Source organism: Pygocentrus nattereri, chromosome 16 (assembly GCF_015220715.1).
Source record: "Pygocentrus nattereri isolate fPygNat1 chromosome 16, fPygNat1.pri, whole genome shotgun sequence".
Classification (NCBI taxonomy): Eukaryota; Metazoa; Chordata; class Actinopteri; order Characiformes; family Serrasalmidae; genus Pygocentrus; species Pygocentrus nattereri.
In genome coordinates this window covers 22,566,402-22,583,897 of record NC_051226.1, presented here as the reverse complement: position 1 = coordinate 22,583,897, position 17,496 = coordinate 22,566,402, and the positions used below count along the sequence as shown (strand labels likewise).

General features: G+C 39.5%; 1 protein-coding gene across 1 annotated transcript; it reads left to right on the top strand.

The window, feature by feature from the left end:
• Positions 1-3,414: 3,414 nt before the first annotated feature.
• pdk3b (pyruvate dehydrogenase kinase, isozyme 3b) lies at positions 3,415-17,448 on the top strand. Its single transcript, XM_017704429.2, has 11 exons — positions 3,415-3,735; positions 5,694-5,835; positions 7,392-7,463; positions 8,062-8,246; positions 8,838-8,927; positions 9,462-9,539; positions 11,192-11,268; positions 11,359-11,460; positions 12,253-12,366; positions 12,446-12,559; positions 15,274-17,448. Exons 1-11 carry the CDS (start codon positions 3,633-3,635, stop codon positions 15,415-15,417), a joined length of 1,221 nt encoding a protein of 406 aa, XP_017559918.1. The 5' UTR covers positions 3,415-3,632; the 3' UTR covers positions 15,418-17,448.
• Positions 17,449-17,496: the final 48 nt, after the last annotated feature.

Genomic DNA, 17,496 nt, shown 5'->3' with positions numbered 1-17,496 from the left:
AGTGGAGTTTCCTGAGTAATTCCACAAGATTGGTGTCACTTTGTTCAAGTTAAGAATCACACTGCATTGTTTCAGTTAAATATTACCAAAAAATTGAATTTCCACTTCATTAAGCATTTTTATGTTTTGGTGACAAATAACACCTCATCACACAGGACCTGTAACATGTGAGGTGGTGGAACAGTTCTCATACATACATATACATATATATACACACATTTCTGCAAATATTTTATTATATCTTTTCATGGGACGACACTATAGAAATGAAACGTGGATGTAACTCATAGTAGTCAGTGTAACGGGGAGCGAGGAGGTGGACGCATATGTGGAGATAAGAGACGTTTATTGTGGGCAAATCCAGGGTCATAGTCAAGATGGTCCAGGGTCATAGATCCAACATGGATAGATTGGGGGACAGACATGACAAACCAGAATAAAACAGAACGAACAACTGTACATAGACCAGTACAACCAACACAGAAGATAACCAACAACACGGCCACAGATGCCAACAAAGACCAGCAAAGACAAGGGGCAAATACAGGGCTTAAATACACATGGAAAACGAGGGACAGGTGGAAAACAGGTGGAGACAATCAGGGGCGGAGTCATGAAATGAGGGGGCTAAACCAAAACAAATGCACATGGGCTAAACCAAAACATGAACACATGGACAGGACTGGGAGGGGCCAATCGTGACAGTCAGTGTTAGGGGTGTGACGAGATCTCGTGTCACGCGAGATGTACCTCAGCGATATTTCTCGTCGCGTTAAAAATCTGTCTCGTGGGATTTGTGATCCAGCAAGCAGCCAGAATGACGACGGAAAATACAGGTATTACTATTGAAGATGCCCCCGCCACTTTCAAATCGTTTGTTTGGCAGCATTTTGGGTACCCGGCGGAAATGATAAATGGGAAGAGAGTGACTGATAAGACACGGACCATATGAAAACAATGCCGTACACCGCGGCTAATACGAGCACGATGCAGACATTTACAGCACCAGCACAGCACAGTACTCAAATCAACAACTGCACCTGTGAAGAAAACAAGCCAGACAACGCTGACTAACACATTCGGACCTCAACTTCCACAGTCAAGCGTCAGAGCCACAGCAATAACTAGAGACATTGGTGTTTTCATCGCAGCAGATATGAGGCCATTTTCTGTGGTAGAAAATCAAGGATTTCGGCGACTCCTTCACACACAGGAACCTAAGTACACCATCCCGTCACGCACGCATTTTACCCGTCTCAACTTGCCACAGCGTGCCTTTCTGTCCCTTTCTGTTCCAAGTGAGCGCATCTTTTCAACAGCAGGAGACACAGTCAATGCGCAAAGATCCCAACTGCTGCCAGAGAATGTGGACATGCTGATATTCTTAAAAAAGAACTTGCTATGTAGTTGCAGCAAATTGTCAGTGACATACTTGGTCAGGCTCTGTTTGCACTATTTGCACTCTGTATTGACAGAGAAGAACTTTTTGTTTTGCACATAATATTGTTTGCACTTGAAAAAAGGAGAAATATTTATTTTATTTATTTTAACTTTTATAAAATTTTATTTAAATTTCAATTTGTAGAGGAAGAAGGTTATTAAAGGTTCATGCTTACATCATGCATGTTAAGAGTTATAATAAAACATTTCAAAATGCATGTGCAACTCAGTCAAATAAAAGTCTGTTGTCCAGTCATATAATTTGTCATTTTAGTTTTCTTAAAATCTCGTCTCGTTCTCGTGAACCCAATATCGTGTCTCGTCTCGTCTTGTGAGCTGAGTGTATCGTCACATGCCTAGTCAGTGTACAGCTTGTATAGCAGTATAGATTTACTGTCTTCTGAAAAGAACTCAACACACAGCCATTAATGTCTAAATAGCTGGCAACACAAGTGAGTCCACCTCACAGTGAACATGTCCAAATTGTGCTCAAAGTGTCAATATTTTGTGTGACCACCAGTATTAACTAGCACTGCCTGAACCTTCTTAAGCATGGAATTCACCAGAGCTGCACAGGTTGCTACTGGAATCCTCTTCCACTCCTCCATGATGACATCACAGAGCTTGTGGATGCTAGACACCTTGCGCTCCTCTTCTTCCGCTTGAGGATGCCCCACAGGTGCCTGGTTGGGTTTAGGTCCGGAGATGTACTTAGCCAGTCCATCACCTTCTGCTGCATCAACTTCTGCAGCAATGCTGGCAGCACTCATACGTCTACTTTTTGGAGCCAACCTCTGGATATGACGCTGAATATGTGGACTTCTTTGGTCGACCCTGGCGAGGCCTGTTCCGAGTGGAACCTGTCCTGGAAAACCGCTGTATGACCTTAGCCACTGTGCTACAACTTAGTTTCAGGGTTTTAGCAATCTTCTTCTAGCCTAGGCTATCTTTGTAGAGAGCAACAATTCTATTCCTCACGTCCTCAGAGAGTTCTTTGCCATGAGGTGCCATGTTGAATATCCAGTGACCAATATGAGCGAATTGTATCCAAAACAGCAGATTTAACAGCCCTGCTCCCCTTTCACACCTGGAGTCACAATGACACCAGGGAGGGACAACGACGCAATTGGGCACAATTTGGATGTTTTCACTGTGTCGTGTACTCATTTTTGTTGCCATCTATTTAAACATTAATGGCTGTGTGTTGAGTTATTTTCAAAGGACAGTAAATCTATACTGCTATACAATCTGTACACTGACTACTTTCATTTACATCCAGGTTCAGTTACATCCTGTGGATCAGACACAGCAGTGCTGCTACAATTTTTAAACACCTCAGTGTCACTGCTGGACTGAGAAAAGTCCAGCAGCCAAAAAACAACGTCCTGTGGGCGGCATCCTGTGACCACTGATGAAGGACTAGAGGATGACCAACACAAACTGTGCAGCAGCAGATGAGCTACTGTCTCTGACTTTACATCTACAAGGTGGACTGACAAAGTAGAGTGGACAGTGAGTGGACACAGCATTAAAAAAATCCAGCAGCACTGCTGTGTCTGATCCACTCGTACCAGCACAACACACACTAACACACTAACACCACGTCAGTGTTACTGCAGTGAGAAAGATCCTCCACCCAAATAATACCTGCTCTGTGGTGGTCCTGACCATTGAAGAGCAGGATAAAAAGGGCCTGACAATGTATGCAGAGAAACAGATGGACTACAGTCTGTAAATGTAGAATTATGAAGTGCTCCTATATGGTAAGTGGAGCTGATAAAATGGACAATGAGTCTATAGTAGAGTTTCTTATAGCTGCAGTAGAATTATCTCTATAGTTTCAGTATAGTTTCTTATGATTAGTATAGCTGTGTAATAGCTGTATAATGGGGTCTATGTTGGATTAGAGGCTGTTGTGTGTGCTGACGGTTGATGTCTGTGTTTGGGGAAGGGCGCCCCCTGCTGGCCCAGAGCGGCACTTCACAAACACGCTGTTATGTCACGCGCAGAGGCTCAGACGAGCTCGTGAGATTAAATGTAATAAAGTAACTCTGCAGAGAAGAGGCGCCGAAATGGACACGAAGCTGGGAGCTCCTGCTTTTCCCGCGGACCGCGAGTGAACGGACGGGTCACTCGGTGGAAGCTGCACTTGTGTGGACAGTACGTTGCTGCCTCGGCTGTGTTTCGTAATCATGAAGTTGTTAAACCTCTTGCTGAAAGATATCACGCCCAAAATAGAGTACTACTCCAGGTTCTCGCCCTCGCCGATGTCCATCAAACAGTTCCTGGATTTCGGTGAGTTGTGTGTTCAGAAGTTTACCTCAGGCAGCTTCTGAGCCAGAGACACGCTGCGAGCCACTGTAGAGGCAGAAAGACTGCTGTAATGAAGAAACACGCGGTTTTACCGACAGGGGGGACACTTAGTGTTGACCAGAGGAATAAAGTGAACTCTTCCAGTCTGTTCACTAGTGTGCTCACTCTCAGAGCGGAATCCAGGCGTATTTTCTTGCTGAGTGGAGCTCTGCAGGTATAAACATGTCAGACGCTGAGGGGGGAGGAAAATTTAAGGGGAACTCCAACGATTTTTCAAAATTTCTACATCATGTAAACAAAGTCATTCCGAGTGGTTTGGTGTGAAATGCTCTGTACTGGAGAATCTTACTGAGTCAAAATTGTTCACAGTGGTGGTGATAGGAACCAGCCGTCGACCTCTTAAGACCTCCTTCACTAGAAGTTATTATGTGAACATAGCTATAAATGCACTACCTCAGACATTTTTGGTGATAATGTTTTGGCTGAAAAGTATTTTGATTCATTTTAATCCATTCATGGTGGAGGGGTACATGCAGGCTGCTGTAAGGCAAAACAGAAACCCAAAGAAAACAGATATATGACTATTTTACCATCATCAACATCACATATAAAAACTCAAGACATGCGTAGGTTCACTGGTGGTTTTAGACAGTAAATAGAATGGCTATACTTGTGTTTTAGATGACCGCTGGTTCCTATTACAAACACTGTAGAGAAATCTGAGTCTGCGAGTTTCTCTACAATGATCCATTTCACATCAAACCACCCTGAATGACTTTATTTACATCTCAAGGTCTGAATTATTGGGAAATTTGGAAAAAGTGGTGGTATTCCCCTTTAAGGGCACACTGCTGCACACAACTAAACTTGTTTGTCTGAGTCTTTCGGTCTTGCAGGTAAAATTGTTTATTGGAGCATGGGATAATGAAAGGGCTCAGTGTAGGGTTGGGGTGACTGAACAGCTGCCTGGAGGTTTCCAACATTATAGAAGGAGAATGGAATCATGTAACAAAGATATTCCTACTTTAAACACTGAACTGTAGTGAAACAGAAGCACAAGTTAAAACGTTTCAGTGTACCAAAGTCAGAAAAACAGCAGAAAATAGACGACCAAAAGCTACAGGTTCCAGCTTAAGTTGCACCTATAAAACCTCATGATACACATAAAACATGGTTCTTCAGAGGTTCTTTAGTAAAGACAGTCATTCAGTATAGAATTGTGAACCCTCAAAGCACCATTTGCATGATTAAATTCTTCTGTTTTAACAAGCCTGCCATTGTAACAGTAGAAGCTTTTTTGGTGCTATCTAGAACAATTTTCAATATAGAACCATATTCCACACCTTCTCCATCATTCTGAAGAACTGTTTCATCATGCATTTTCATTTTACGATGCAAATGGTTCTTGGAGTGGACATGGTTCTTGTCCTCACTAAAGAACCATTGAAGAACCATCTTTTTCATGACTCTAGGCTTTTAAAATTACTTCCCATAAAAAAATCACACTTCGAGAGGTTCCAGCTTGAGCTGTGGTGACCTGCTGCTCTGTGTGGTTTCTGTTTTTCTGTTCTAACAGATCTGGTTCACATAGAGGACGTGTTCTCAAAATGTCTTTACTGAGTTGCAGTTAGTAATATGAAAATAGTGTAAAGACAGAAACCTGTGTTGTGTTTTTTGACACACTATCTTTTATGTCCCCTCTTTAAGTGATCTTGGTATATCAATCAACTAAACATAGTAACGTATTTGCTGATATCAACCATCATCACATGGTGCACTTTCCTGGCAAGGCCAGCTGCCCCTGACCTTTGAGGGGAGGCAGAGGTGCAGTAGTAAAGCATAAAGCACACAGCTACATATTCACATATAGGCATACATTAGCTCACTCACAATGTGCCACTTGAGTGAAGTATTAATTCTATGCTCCCTCGCTTGTCCAGGTAGAGAAAATGCATGTGAGAAGACGGCCTACATGTTCCTGAAGAAAGAACTGGCAGTTCGATTGGCCAATACTATGAGAGAAGTCACTCTGTTGCCTGGCAATCTGCTAAGTCAGCCATCTGTCCAGTTGGTTCAGAGCTGGTGAGGGGGCGGGGCTCAGTGAGGGCGGGGGTGGTGATGAGTGTGAGCACAGTGGTGAGTATAGAAGCAATAATAAAGCCTTGAAGGGTTAAGCTGAAATAGTCTGCTCAGCTATCACTGGAACCCAAGTTGGATTCCCAGCGAAGCCAGAGTCATCCATGGCCTGGAGTCCACCAGAACGCAAGTGACCATGATCTTATTGACTGGGAACGCTTGCTTAGGTTATCCATGTCGATACATAGCGACACTAGCCAATAAGCATGTGTTAGACCAGAGTGTCCACATCCGGTTCTTGGAGAAATCCAGATTGTCTGAAAGATTAGGGCTGAAAGATGAATACATTTTCACATTGAAATCGCAGTTTGAAAGTTCAATGAAGGTAAAATGCTCACATTGCAAGAGCTTCAATTTTTATTATAGCCTATATTATCAGCAGTGCTGTCTTAAGTGGGGGAAATGTAACCCAATAACAGAGCTTGTGAACTGTCTGTGAACAAATTAGATTATTCACAATAGTAACACAACAAACTGGCAGCCTGACGCATTATGTTCAGTGTTCAAGTCTAATGCCAGAAGAAGTGGATGGGTTGGTTTTCTTGGCTTAAAACAGGCCTAGACCATATTTTATAGAAATGAATTGCAATTTTATTTGCAACCACAATATTGGCAAAAAAATCGCAATTAGATGTTTTCCCTGAATTGTTCAGCCCTGCTGGTTGTTTTGACCCTCTGGAGAAGACAGGGATTGGGAAAGACAGTGTAAGGTCACAGAATTGGACAATTAGTAGCCTCCAAATGCATTCAGCTGCCCTGCATTTCTGTAACACAATGTAAAAGGTAAGTGGCAACATCTAACAACTCTCCCTGTAGTTAAAGGTGTAGTTTGTAAGATTTAGTGGCATCTAGCGGTGAGTGTGAACCTCAATTTGTCAAAATCTGGGCCAGCACCGGCAGCAACCACTGACTCTACTTCTTTCTACACCTTCCAGCCTGTACTATAGCAACACCAAATTCAAGCTGCTGCTTCAAACCATGAAAGGCAGTCTCTAGAGCCAGTGTTCTGGGCTACTGTAGAAACATAGCAGTGCAGCGTGGTGAACCTATGTAGATACGAAGGGCTTATTCTAAGGTAATAAAACCACAACGATTCGTAGTTACAGGTGGTTATGCACTAATGAACACATAGTTTTGTATATTATTTTTCATTTATGCCAATAGATCTCCATATTCCCTTTTAGACATTCCATCTTTAAGAAAGATGGAAAGCAGACCATGTTTGTAGAGCTAATTCATTTTGTCCTCCTGATTCTGCTTCCATTTCAGGGTAGTACAGTATATTTTTAGCCTTTGTTTTGTACAAACTAATAAGAGAATGATATACACGTGTGTCCAGAAGGTCACAAGATGAGGCAGGATTTGATCTTTTCATAAAACAATTGCTGTGTCCTTTGCTTGTCAGCAACAGAGTACTTGTTTCTTAAAGTATCCAGAGTATGCTGAAACATATTATGTCCTAAAAGCAGTCATTTTGAGCTCTTGGGGTCATGCTGTTTCAGGTACAGTCAGAGCTTTGAGGAACTGCTAGAGTGTGAGAACCGGAGTCCAGAGGATCCTCGCACCCTCAACGAGTGAGTTATGTCTCACAGTAGGGATCTAAACTAAAAAGATACAGAATGTTGTGTTGGGTTAACCTTTACAAGTCTAAATTTATGTTTTATATTCTTTTTAGTCAGGTTTGAATATGCATCTCCACCTTTTTCCATTTGATTTGATGTCAACAAAGAAAAAAAAAACATGGCAAAAGTGTAAACAATAGTTGTTCTTTCCGCAAAGCAAGATTATACACATTTAAGATTTGCATCAAATTCATGACATAATACAACATCTCAGGGATAAATGTGGCATTGATTGAACTTCTATAATCTGAACTTCTCCATTTGCTTCAGTGAGCTATAAGTGAGAAATAATTAAATATGAGAGGTAAGGTCTATACACTGTGGGTGACCAAAGAAAGTTTACAAGGCAATATTTGATTTTTTATTTCTACTGTTGAGATTTTAATATCCCTTTCTGTTGTTTTGGTGCATATAACAGCATGTCTTGGTAGAAAGCTTGTAGGTCCATGAGTTCATGTATTACAGTGGGGTCCCTGAAATGTTCTTGATGCATAGGCCTTTTATTCTCTTCTCCTGAGATGCGCTTTTTATCACTGTTCTTTTGATTCAGTTTCCTAGACATTCTTATCCAGATTCGGAACAGACACAATGATGTGGTTCCCACCATGGCACAGGGTGTGATCGAGTACAAGGAAAAGTTTGGTTTCGACCCTTTTATCAGCAGCAATGTGCAGTATTTCCTGGATCGCTTCTACACCAGTCGCATCTCTTTCCGGATGCTCATCAATCAGCATAGTAGGTGCCTTCAAATGTGAGAGCTAGCATCTTAAAATCAGCTTCAATTGAGAATAGATGTGATTAGCAAATCAAATATACCTGGCAGTGTCATGTGTTTTTTTGCATTTAAATACTTGTATATCTCCTAAATTTGAAACATGACCCTATATCAATGTTACACATTATAAAAAGTGTAAAAGTAGCTCCAAAATATTGTCTTTTTATAGGCAAAGCATGGAACTGGCTTGTAACTCACTTACTCACTTACTTACATTTAGGAGGCTGTAGATTCTCCACAAGGGGGCACTGTTAGCACTCAAGTAGATTTTGGTCCTTCATAAGAGTGATGCTTCACATCAGTGTCACTGTGTCCTTGTTGATGTGGATCATAAATATATTATTAGAAAGCATCAGGACCCAGGTTCCCAAAAAATCTTAATGCTAAGATCATCTTAACTGGTGGAGCATGTGTTCACTGTGACAGTCGCTCTACCATTTAAGAATCATCTTTGTCCTAAGATGCTTTTGTGACACTCAGCCCAGATGGACCAGTAATGTATTATGTTTCAGTATAAAGTGGTGACCAGATTTAACCATGTCATGTTACAGCTCTCCTCTTTGGCGATGGCATCAACCCTGCACCTCCAAAACACATTGGGGGCATTGACCCAAACTGCAATGTGGTTGAGGTAGTGAGAGGTATGACCTTCCTCACGAACACATAAACCACTGAAAAAGGCTGTAGCAAATGTTCACAGAAACCTTAGAAATCTAAGGATTAATTACATAATTAATGACACAGTTACATAATGAATTACATTTAGTCAATTTACATTCCATTTCAACTGGTTCAGATCTACAGTTCCAACTTTCCTATTTGTTTCAATGTCATGAAGTAACTTCTTTTTCCACAAAATTAGACATATGTATTTCATCAGATCCAGATCCTTACATAATATGCTCTCCTGTACCTGCAGACAAAATGTATTGATTGAAAGTTCAAAATTCACTTTCAGCAGAATTTCTTTGCTTGTTTCCTTGAACCATGAGCGAGAAAAAAGCAATAACTGCAAGCACAACCTGTGACTGTATGGTTAACTTTAGTGATTGTGGTAATACAGAAGGTGTTCATTTATCATTAGTCATTGTTATTCTGGGCAGTTTATACAGTAATTTAGCTGCATGCCCTTTTAAAGTCTTTGACAAGCTCTTCATTACTCCTTCTTTTTTCAGATGCGTATGAGACAGCAAAGATGCTGTGTGAACAGTATTACACGAGGGCACCTGAACTACAGATCAAGGAATTCAACTGTGAGTTCTTGTTTCATTTATGTCTTGTAGCTTGTTATAAAATACGAATATTTGCATTCTCTTAGGGGTGTAATGAGATGCAAATTTTGCGATTTGATAAGTACTGCCATTTTTGCGTCACAATAACACATGAAATGGCAACATAGCTTTTGCCTTTAATTGTTTATTTTTTGGTAATTCCCCAAAATGTTTCCACCATTGTCCATAAAAGACAATAGTGCTTATTGAAAGAATAACTGGCATAAGCCATTTTCCCAGTAAAATAAAAGCTCAAGTTGAGCACATAAACCACTGACAACTACTAAGATGTCTCCCAGTGTCAATGCCATTTCATCTTAGAGTAACCCAGCTTCTTTTAACCCTCTGAGCTCTAAGTGTATTTTCTCAATTTTTGCATATAATTTCATTTTTGAAGGCAATTGCATATAAGATGATCCCCATATGTTTCATATCAAAATCGCTGCAGCAACTTTAGCGGCTATAAACGTTTTGCATGCCATTTCACATGTCTCTGATGTCGAATAAATGAAGAATGAAGTGTGATGAATAAATTCTTAGTGATATCCTGAGTGTCTATTGGTCAGTTTCACACAAAATGTAGACAGATACACAAATCCACCAGTTCCACATGTTGAGTGGCAGATGATGCATATCTCAGCCCCTCTTCGTAGTGTCATGACTCCAGATGTGAGTCATGTATGATCTCATGGTAAGATGGACTCTACAGATTAAGGACATGTTTGAACTGTATTTCTGCACTGCATTATTGCAGAGACAGAGAAACAATTATAGACACAATTCATTTGACACACAGACGAGTTCATGGACCCCAGACATACAGGAACCTGGGAAATGGGGGTGCTGGGGGCACGGCAGCAACCCCTGATGTCAGGACTTAAAAGGCTAAAAACATTAATAACATGAGAGAGATGTGAACTTTTTTTGATGATTTGAACATAGCAAAGACTAATTTGGGCTTGTTTTAGAGGAGTTTGTATTTTTCTATTTTTATTAATATATTTGCAAAAACCTGCAGCAGCTAAATTAACTATGTATTTACAGAGTTGAATCAATTTCCTTACCAACATTTGGCCATTTTGTGTGTGCGTCACAAAAACACAAACAGACTAAGGTAAAGTTTATGCATAGATAGAGGCAGGTTCTGTTTTTAAACTTAAAAATACTAACATCATAATAATGCCGTATTTATCCCACTCAGTGAGTGTTTCAGTGTTAAATCTTATGAAATGACTCTGTGCATGGCACAGTCAGTTATCCTGCTACATATTAACTAATCATTTGTCTCCACTCAGTTAATTTAAAAGTATGTCTAAAATGAAAGAGCAGAGAGAAGATGTGTGTCAGCAGTTAACAATTAAAAATGGGATAAAGACAAATAATTTAGCATGGTTTCATCATTCACATCACATATATATTGCTCAGAACATCCGCACCAGCTACATAAAACACCATCCTGCATCCCTGGGTGGTTCCAGGCTTGAATTGACCAATTTGCATTGTTTTCCATGTAGTTACTGATTAATGATCCTTAGGTTGTAAAAAAGTCTCAGAGTTTAAAGAGGTAAATGCCTCTCATGTACCTATGACAACAACACACCTTCTGTATATCAATGTGATCCAATATTTTTCAGCCAAGAAGCCAAACAAGCCCATCCAGGTGGTCTATGTGCCATCCCATTTGTTCCACATGCTCTTTGAGCTCTTCAAGGCAAGTGAACTTAGGTTACAGTGTTTTGGTCTCGCTCTGTATTTCTACAAGGGCTCTAATGATGGATCATAATACTGGCTTTATTTGCAGAACTCCATGAGAGCTACAGTGGAACTTCATGAGAACAGCCTTGAAGGACTCCCTCCTGTGAAGGCACTTGTCACTCTGGGAAAGGAAGATCTCTCCATTAAAGTAACTGCTTCGACTTCAGATTGTTACTTGCATTATGTCCTGACATAATGGCTCCTTAATCTTAGTGAAAGGAAGACAATACACCCCATTTGTCAAATGTAAATGTAATTTGTTTAGGCCTTCAATGGCTCATATGGGGATGCATACATCAATTCTTCACTCTCATAACTATGTAGGATTCAGATTCATAGTAGTTTCAGAGTAGTCACTGAATAATTCAGCGAAGTAACATGTTAATAAGATTTAAAGCTGCACTATGTATTTTTTTTTAATTAAGGGAAAAAAACACCGAAATATGATGTGCACCCACCACTGCAAGTCACCCAAGTAGAGCCTGAAATAAATCATTTAAAAGTGTTGGGTTGGATTTGGCAGGAGTTTTTCAGACTGTCATTATGTATTAACTTTATATGCACTGGTTCAAAAATAAGATCTGGCTTGTTATTTATGTGTCAAATGCAAAATCAACATTATACAGATGAGGATATGAGACCAGAAGTAGATAATTCACTTACATCATCCTTTAATTCGCTCAGAATCATCAGTTTCATCCACTTGGGCAAGGATCCTTAGTACAACTGACGTTACAAAATGTTGTTCCGCACGTTCCGTGAAGGTAAATATTTCCACAAGAGAGGCCCCAAAACATTTAATCTGTAGCTTTAATATTAACAACTGAATAATCAGCCTCAAGAAATTAGTAAAATGAGTGAATATTGGGTTCTAGTTGTGTGGCCTGTTTGTCACATATATACTCCTGATATTGTATAAGTGCTGTATATACTTCCACAGATTAGTGACCAGGGAGGTGGCGTTCCCTTAAGAAAGATTGACCGTCTCTTCAACTACATGTACTCCACGGCTCCCACGCCAAGACTGAATTCCTCACAGACGGCTGCACCTCTGGTAACCCACACCTTAAGCAGTGCAGTGCTATATGAGTGTATGTGTGGGCTGATGTAGTAACAGTCTCATTCTCCTGCAGGCTGGTTTTGGTTATGGCTTGCCAATCTCCAGACTGTATGCACGGTACTTCCAGGGAGACCTAAATCTGTACTCAATGGAAGGTGTAGGAACTCATGCAGTCATCTATCTAAAGGTGTGACTATTCTTTCTTCAAAGCACATAAGTGTAGCCTAGTTCAAACTAAGCTTCCTGTTAAATGTTCTAGCTTTTCAGTTTTTGTTACAATGAGCATGTTTTCTTTGTCTGTTTGCAATAACATAGCATATTAAATGCAAACTTCAATTCCAAAAAAAGTTGAAATTGTATGTGAAATGTAAATAAAACAGAAAGCAGTGTTTTACATTAGTGGTTAATCCACTCTGACTGGTATTTAAACAAACAGTAGAAAGACTGTTTTTTCAGTTCATCTGCAACACATTTTTTTAAAAATGAGACAATTTCAACTAGGAACATTATGAAATGTTCAAAATATATATCAATCAGGTGATCCAATCATGCTTGGGTATGAACACAGCATCCAGGAAAAGCTTGAGCAAGTGTGTTTGGCCAATTTGCCAAAAATGTATCAGCAAAAACATCAGACAGTTAAAGAACAACATTCCTCAATAAGAGATGGCAAGGATCTTAGGTACTTCACCCTCTACAGTGCATAATATCATCAAGATATTCAGGGAACCCAGAGAAATTTGTACGTAAAAGAGAAAGTTGAAAACCTCAGATAAATGCTTGTGACCTTTGATCTTTCTGATATCATTGCATTAAAAATTGACACATTTCTATGATGAATATCACGGCATAGGCTCAGGCATATACTGACAAACCATTGTCAATAATTAGTGCTCATTGCATCGTCAAATGCAAGTTAAGTCTGCAATATGCACAGCAGAAACAATATGTCAACAATATCCAGAAAGGCCACCGAGTTTTCTGGGTTTGAACTCATCTGAAATGGACAGACTTTCAGATTGTTTAGAATGGAGGTTGTGTTCTCTGAGCCAAAGAAGTGAAGCACCATACAGAGTGCTACCATTGTAAAGTTCAGAAGTTCTAATGTTGCATGAAATTTGCAATGAGTGTATATTTATATATTAAAAGGTTCTTAAGGCAGAAAATAACTTTTTTCTTACTGTCATAACTTTTTGGGAATATTTAGATCTGGCTATTTTTCCTTTCCAAAAACTACAAAACTGAAGTAACAACTGATAAAAAGTCTTGCCTTGGTAATAAACTTACACCTCACATTTATTCCATTGTTCTGATGTCAGCACTCATTAGCACTTTCAGCTGTTTCAGCCACCTTTAAGTTAAGTGATACTTTTTTGATCCCACAACCGGGGAAATTCCACCTCCGCATTTAACACATCCATGAAGTGAAACACCACATACACACTAGTGAACACACACACTAGGGGGCAGTGAGCACACTTGCCCGGAGCGGTGGGCAGCCCTATCCACGGCAACCGGGGAGCAGTTGGGGGTTAGGTGTCTTGCTCAAGGACACCTCAGTCATGGACTGTCGGCCCAACCTTCAGGTCACAGGGCCAGATCCCTAACCTCCAGCCCACGACTGCCCCAAAGTAAAAGTTTCAGTGTATGGGGGCCTGTTAAATGATTGTTACACAATCACCAGATCAAGATTATTTGAGCTGATCAAGATTGTTCAAGCTGACTGCAATTATTTTCAACAGTGGTTAGAATTCAATCATATTTTATTGTGGCAAGCAGAATGTGAACTGGGTTGAGGCAATTATATGTAAATAAAGCAATGCAGTAAATGCATTAATTGAGACACACGGCACAATCAACACAAGTACTGTTTCTTTATTTTTTAGGGTATGTAGTTGGCGCTAACATCATTAGAACATATGCTCACAGAACACATATTTTTTGTTTGGATTTTCACACTCTAAAGAGGAAAATGTAAGCTTTGCTTGCTCCTGTGTTACTGTAGACACTTGGTGATTTGCCAGATTGCAGTAGTGCGGTGCATCATTTCATGTCATTACATGACATCAGGACTTGACATCAGTAACTCAGTATTAGCTAGTAATAAAGATCACTAGAAAGTGATATAGTTGATTAGGCAGTTTAATACATTAAGGTTTGTAGACTGAACAAATACAAGATTGAAATTGTCTTGGTTTATCTGGAATTCTTTAGTGAAGGGAATGGCTCTATTTAGAACCATGAATTATAAATAAAACCCTTTTATGCTTAAATGGTTCTTTGCTTGAATGTATTGTATATGGTTCTGTATTGAAACCTCTTGAAAATTGGTCATTACAGCTCCAAAAGAGTTTTTCTATTGTGACAGGCTTGACATCATAACAAAAGAATAACCTTCTTTCATGCTACGTTTTCAACACATTCTCCATGAAGAATGATTTCATCATGCAGTGAACCATTTAAGCATGAAATGGCTCTATGTAGATGGTTCTTCATGGGTTCACTAAAGAACCATCTTTTTAAAGAGTATACCAAATAAGAACACAAAGGACACAGAGTGGAGTGTTACAAGCTATACTCAAGGTTTTGGTATAGTGTTAGTGTGATTATAGGAGTAATTTTATGAGCAGTTTTATGGCAACAAACCCATCTTCTTACTTAACTGAAAAGTGACCGTAAAAATCTAAAATTATTCCGAAGATTTAAAAAAGGGAAACTGTTTCCAGGTTTTTGAGCAAGTGCTAATTCATTACTGATGATTTTATGTGTAACCTGTCAATTTTTCAGTAAAACACAAATCATGCAAGACATTAACTTGTTTCAAACTCCATGTGGTCTCTGACAGACTATGTCACTCCAGACAGAGGTGACAAATTAAGAGAGAGTTTCTGACTGTTTCAGGCACTGTCCAGCGAGTCTTTTGAACGTCTTCCAGTTTTCAACAAGTCAGCGTGGAGACACTACCAGTTAGGGCCAGAGGCTGATGACTGGAGCAACCCCAGCAGTGACCCATGCGATGCGTCCACATTCAAAGTCAACACGTGACCTAAAATCCTCCTGCCCTGCCCTGACTAGCTTCACATTTGTATGCATGCTTGAATCTAATGCAAGTTCCAAACAAACAGCTACTCTTGTTTAATAGTTTGGTTTGAATTTATTTATTGTCCTTTTGCTTTTTTTCAAATATTGCTTTTTGTATTCTGTTGTTGAAATATCATGGGATAAATGCACTTGGTGTGGCTTAGTGGAAGATCAGGCAGAGTGGCTTTTTCATGGGGAATCTAGTCACTTGTGGTTATTATGCAGCATGCATTTCAAATGAACACAAGAGGAAACACCATGGAGCCAAAGGGTGATTTGTGCTCTCTGTCACTAAATTAATGCTTAAACTTATTTATCACAAAGTCTCTTTGCAGGGATACTGCGTTTTACTTTATGCTAAGCACGCAGACACATAATGAGTGAGTTTTGATAGATTGCAGTAGATTACAGAACTACTGTACTGTATGACCTCAGTTAAAAGAATATAAAGAAAGTTTCTTTTGTAGCCAAAGCCTTAGAGAAGTACTGTGTGGGGTGTTAAGAAGCTATTTATGCTCAAACTCCCTGTCAGATTATAACATAAATGCACAGACATGCAGTAGATATGTACATATTTGCCTTCATGTTGTTTGTTGCATTCTCCTAGTGAAAACTGAGCGCAGATTCAGGTCAACACGTTTCTGTGTTTTCATGGTCAAGATTCAGTGATGCCACTGAATACTGTGAAGACTTCTGATTGTATGCAGGACTATAGATTGCTGACAGGACATTTGGAAATGTTACAATTCATGTATAGAAACGGGTCATTTCTGTTCAAGACTAACTATAATTCCTATACATAAATGATCCCCTATAAGAACTGAACTAATTTGAATGTCTCCTCCTCTACAGAGTTCTTAGGCTTGCTTAGTAGTGCTAAGTCATATTCACACAGTTATTTGCATTAGGTGCTTCAATCCTAGGCTTAGTACTCAGTTTTTAATCTAAAGACACCATGTCACAGTATAATAGTTATTCAAGAATTATTCAGTATACAGTAAACTAACACAGTACTCTACAAAAATCAGAGACCACCCTTTTGTTTATTCAACTTCCAGTCAAAATATTTTGATCCTTCCCCTGTTGATGGTGTTGTTAGAACAACTGACTGGCCAAACCCAGTCCAGACCTCAAAAGTGTTGAATGTGTTTGAAAGTACTTGCATCATGAGAAGCACAAAATGCAACCAACTTCTAAGACTGAAATTTGGAGATGGTTACAAGAAGTAGATTTCTTTGAAAAACTGAAAGTCTCCTGAAAGAAATGGAAGCTGTACCAAAGGCAAAGAATGAGCATAGTAAATAATGAAAAAATAATGATCATGCTTATATTGAAAAGTCCTGCACACACCTCTGTTAAATATACATGCTGAAAAATGAACAATTTGATGTTTTGACTGGATATTAAATGAATGAAAGGGTAGTCTCTGACTTATAGCATGGTAACATATGTAAATGATGTAGTTATGAAATTGAGAAATTGTAGTGAGGACCTACATACAGACCCTCAGGGTTTAAAGGGGGTGATCTTAGTCTGGTCATTTTAACTAACAGAACAGCAGAACAGCCATGTCTGCCTGCCCACATGATGGTCTAGAGCGAGGTCTTATGGTAAGAATACGTCATCATTGCTGGTGACTTCATCGTTTTAAGCTTTGCTTAATCATCTTAGCTGCTGTGCCTAATAACATAACTTCTTTCCAGGCCATGAGGGAATTAGTAGAACACAGTAGTAATAACTATACTAAAGAAATATGACTTTATTTTTATAGGAATGTGTAGTTAAACACAGAAATGTTTGTTGCTGTAAAGCAGTGTTTCCAAAACCCTGTTTTTGTTTATGTTGTTCTACCACTGCCATTTTAACCTCAATAAGCGCTCATAAATTATCTGACGATTTGTGCCAGGTGTGTGTGGAAAAGGGAAAACTCTCTGCTATGAGAAAGTTCTGTTTTTAAGAGGTCTTAAGACAAATAAAAATGAGTTCATGAACTGATATTGGACACTTTTTCTTTCTGATGAATATGTTGAGGAAATGTTTATG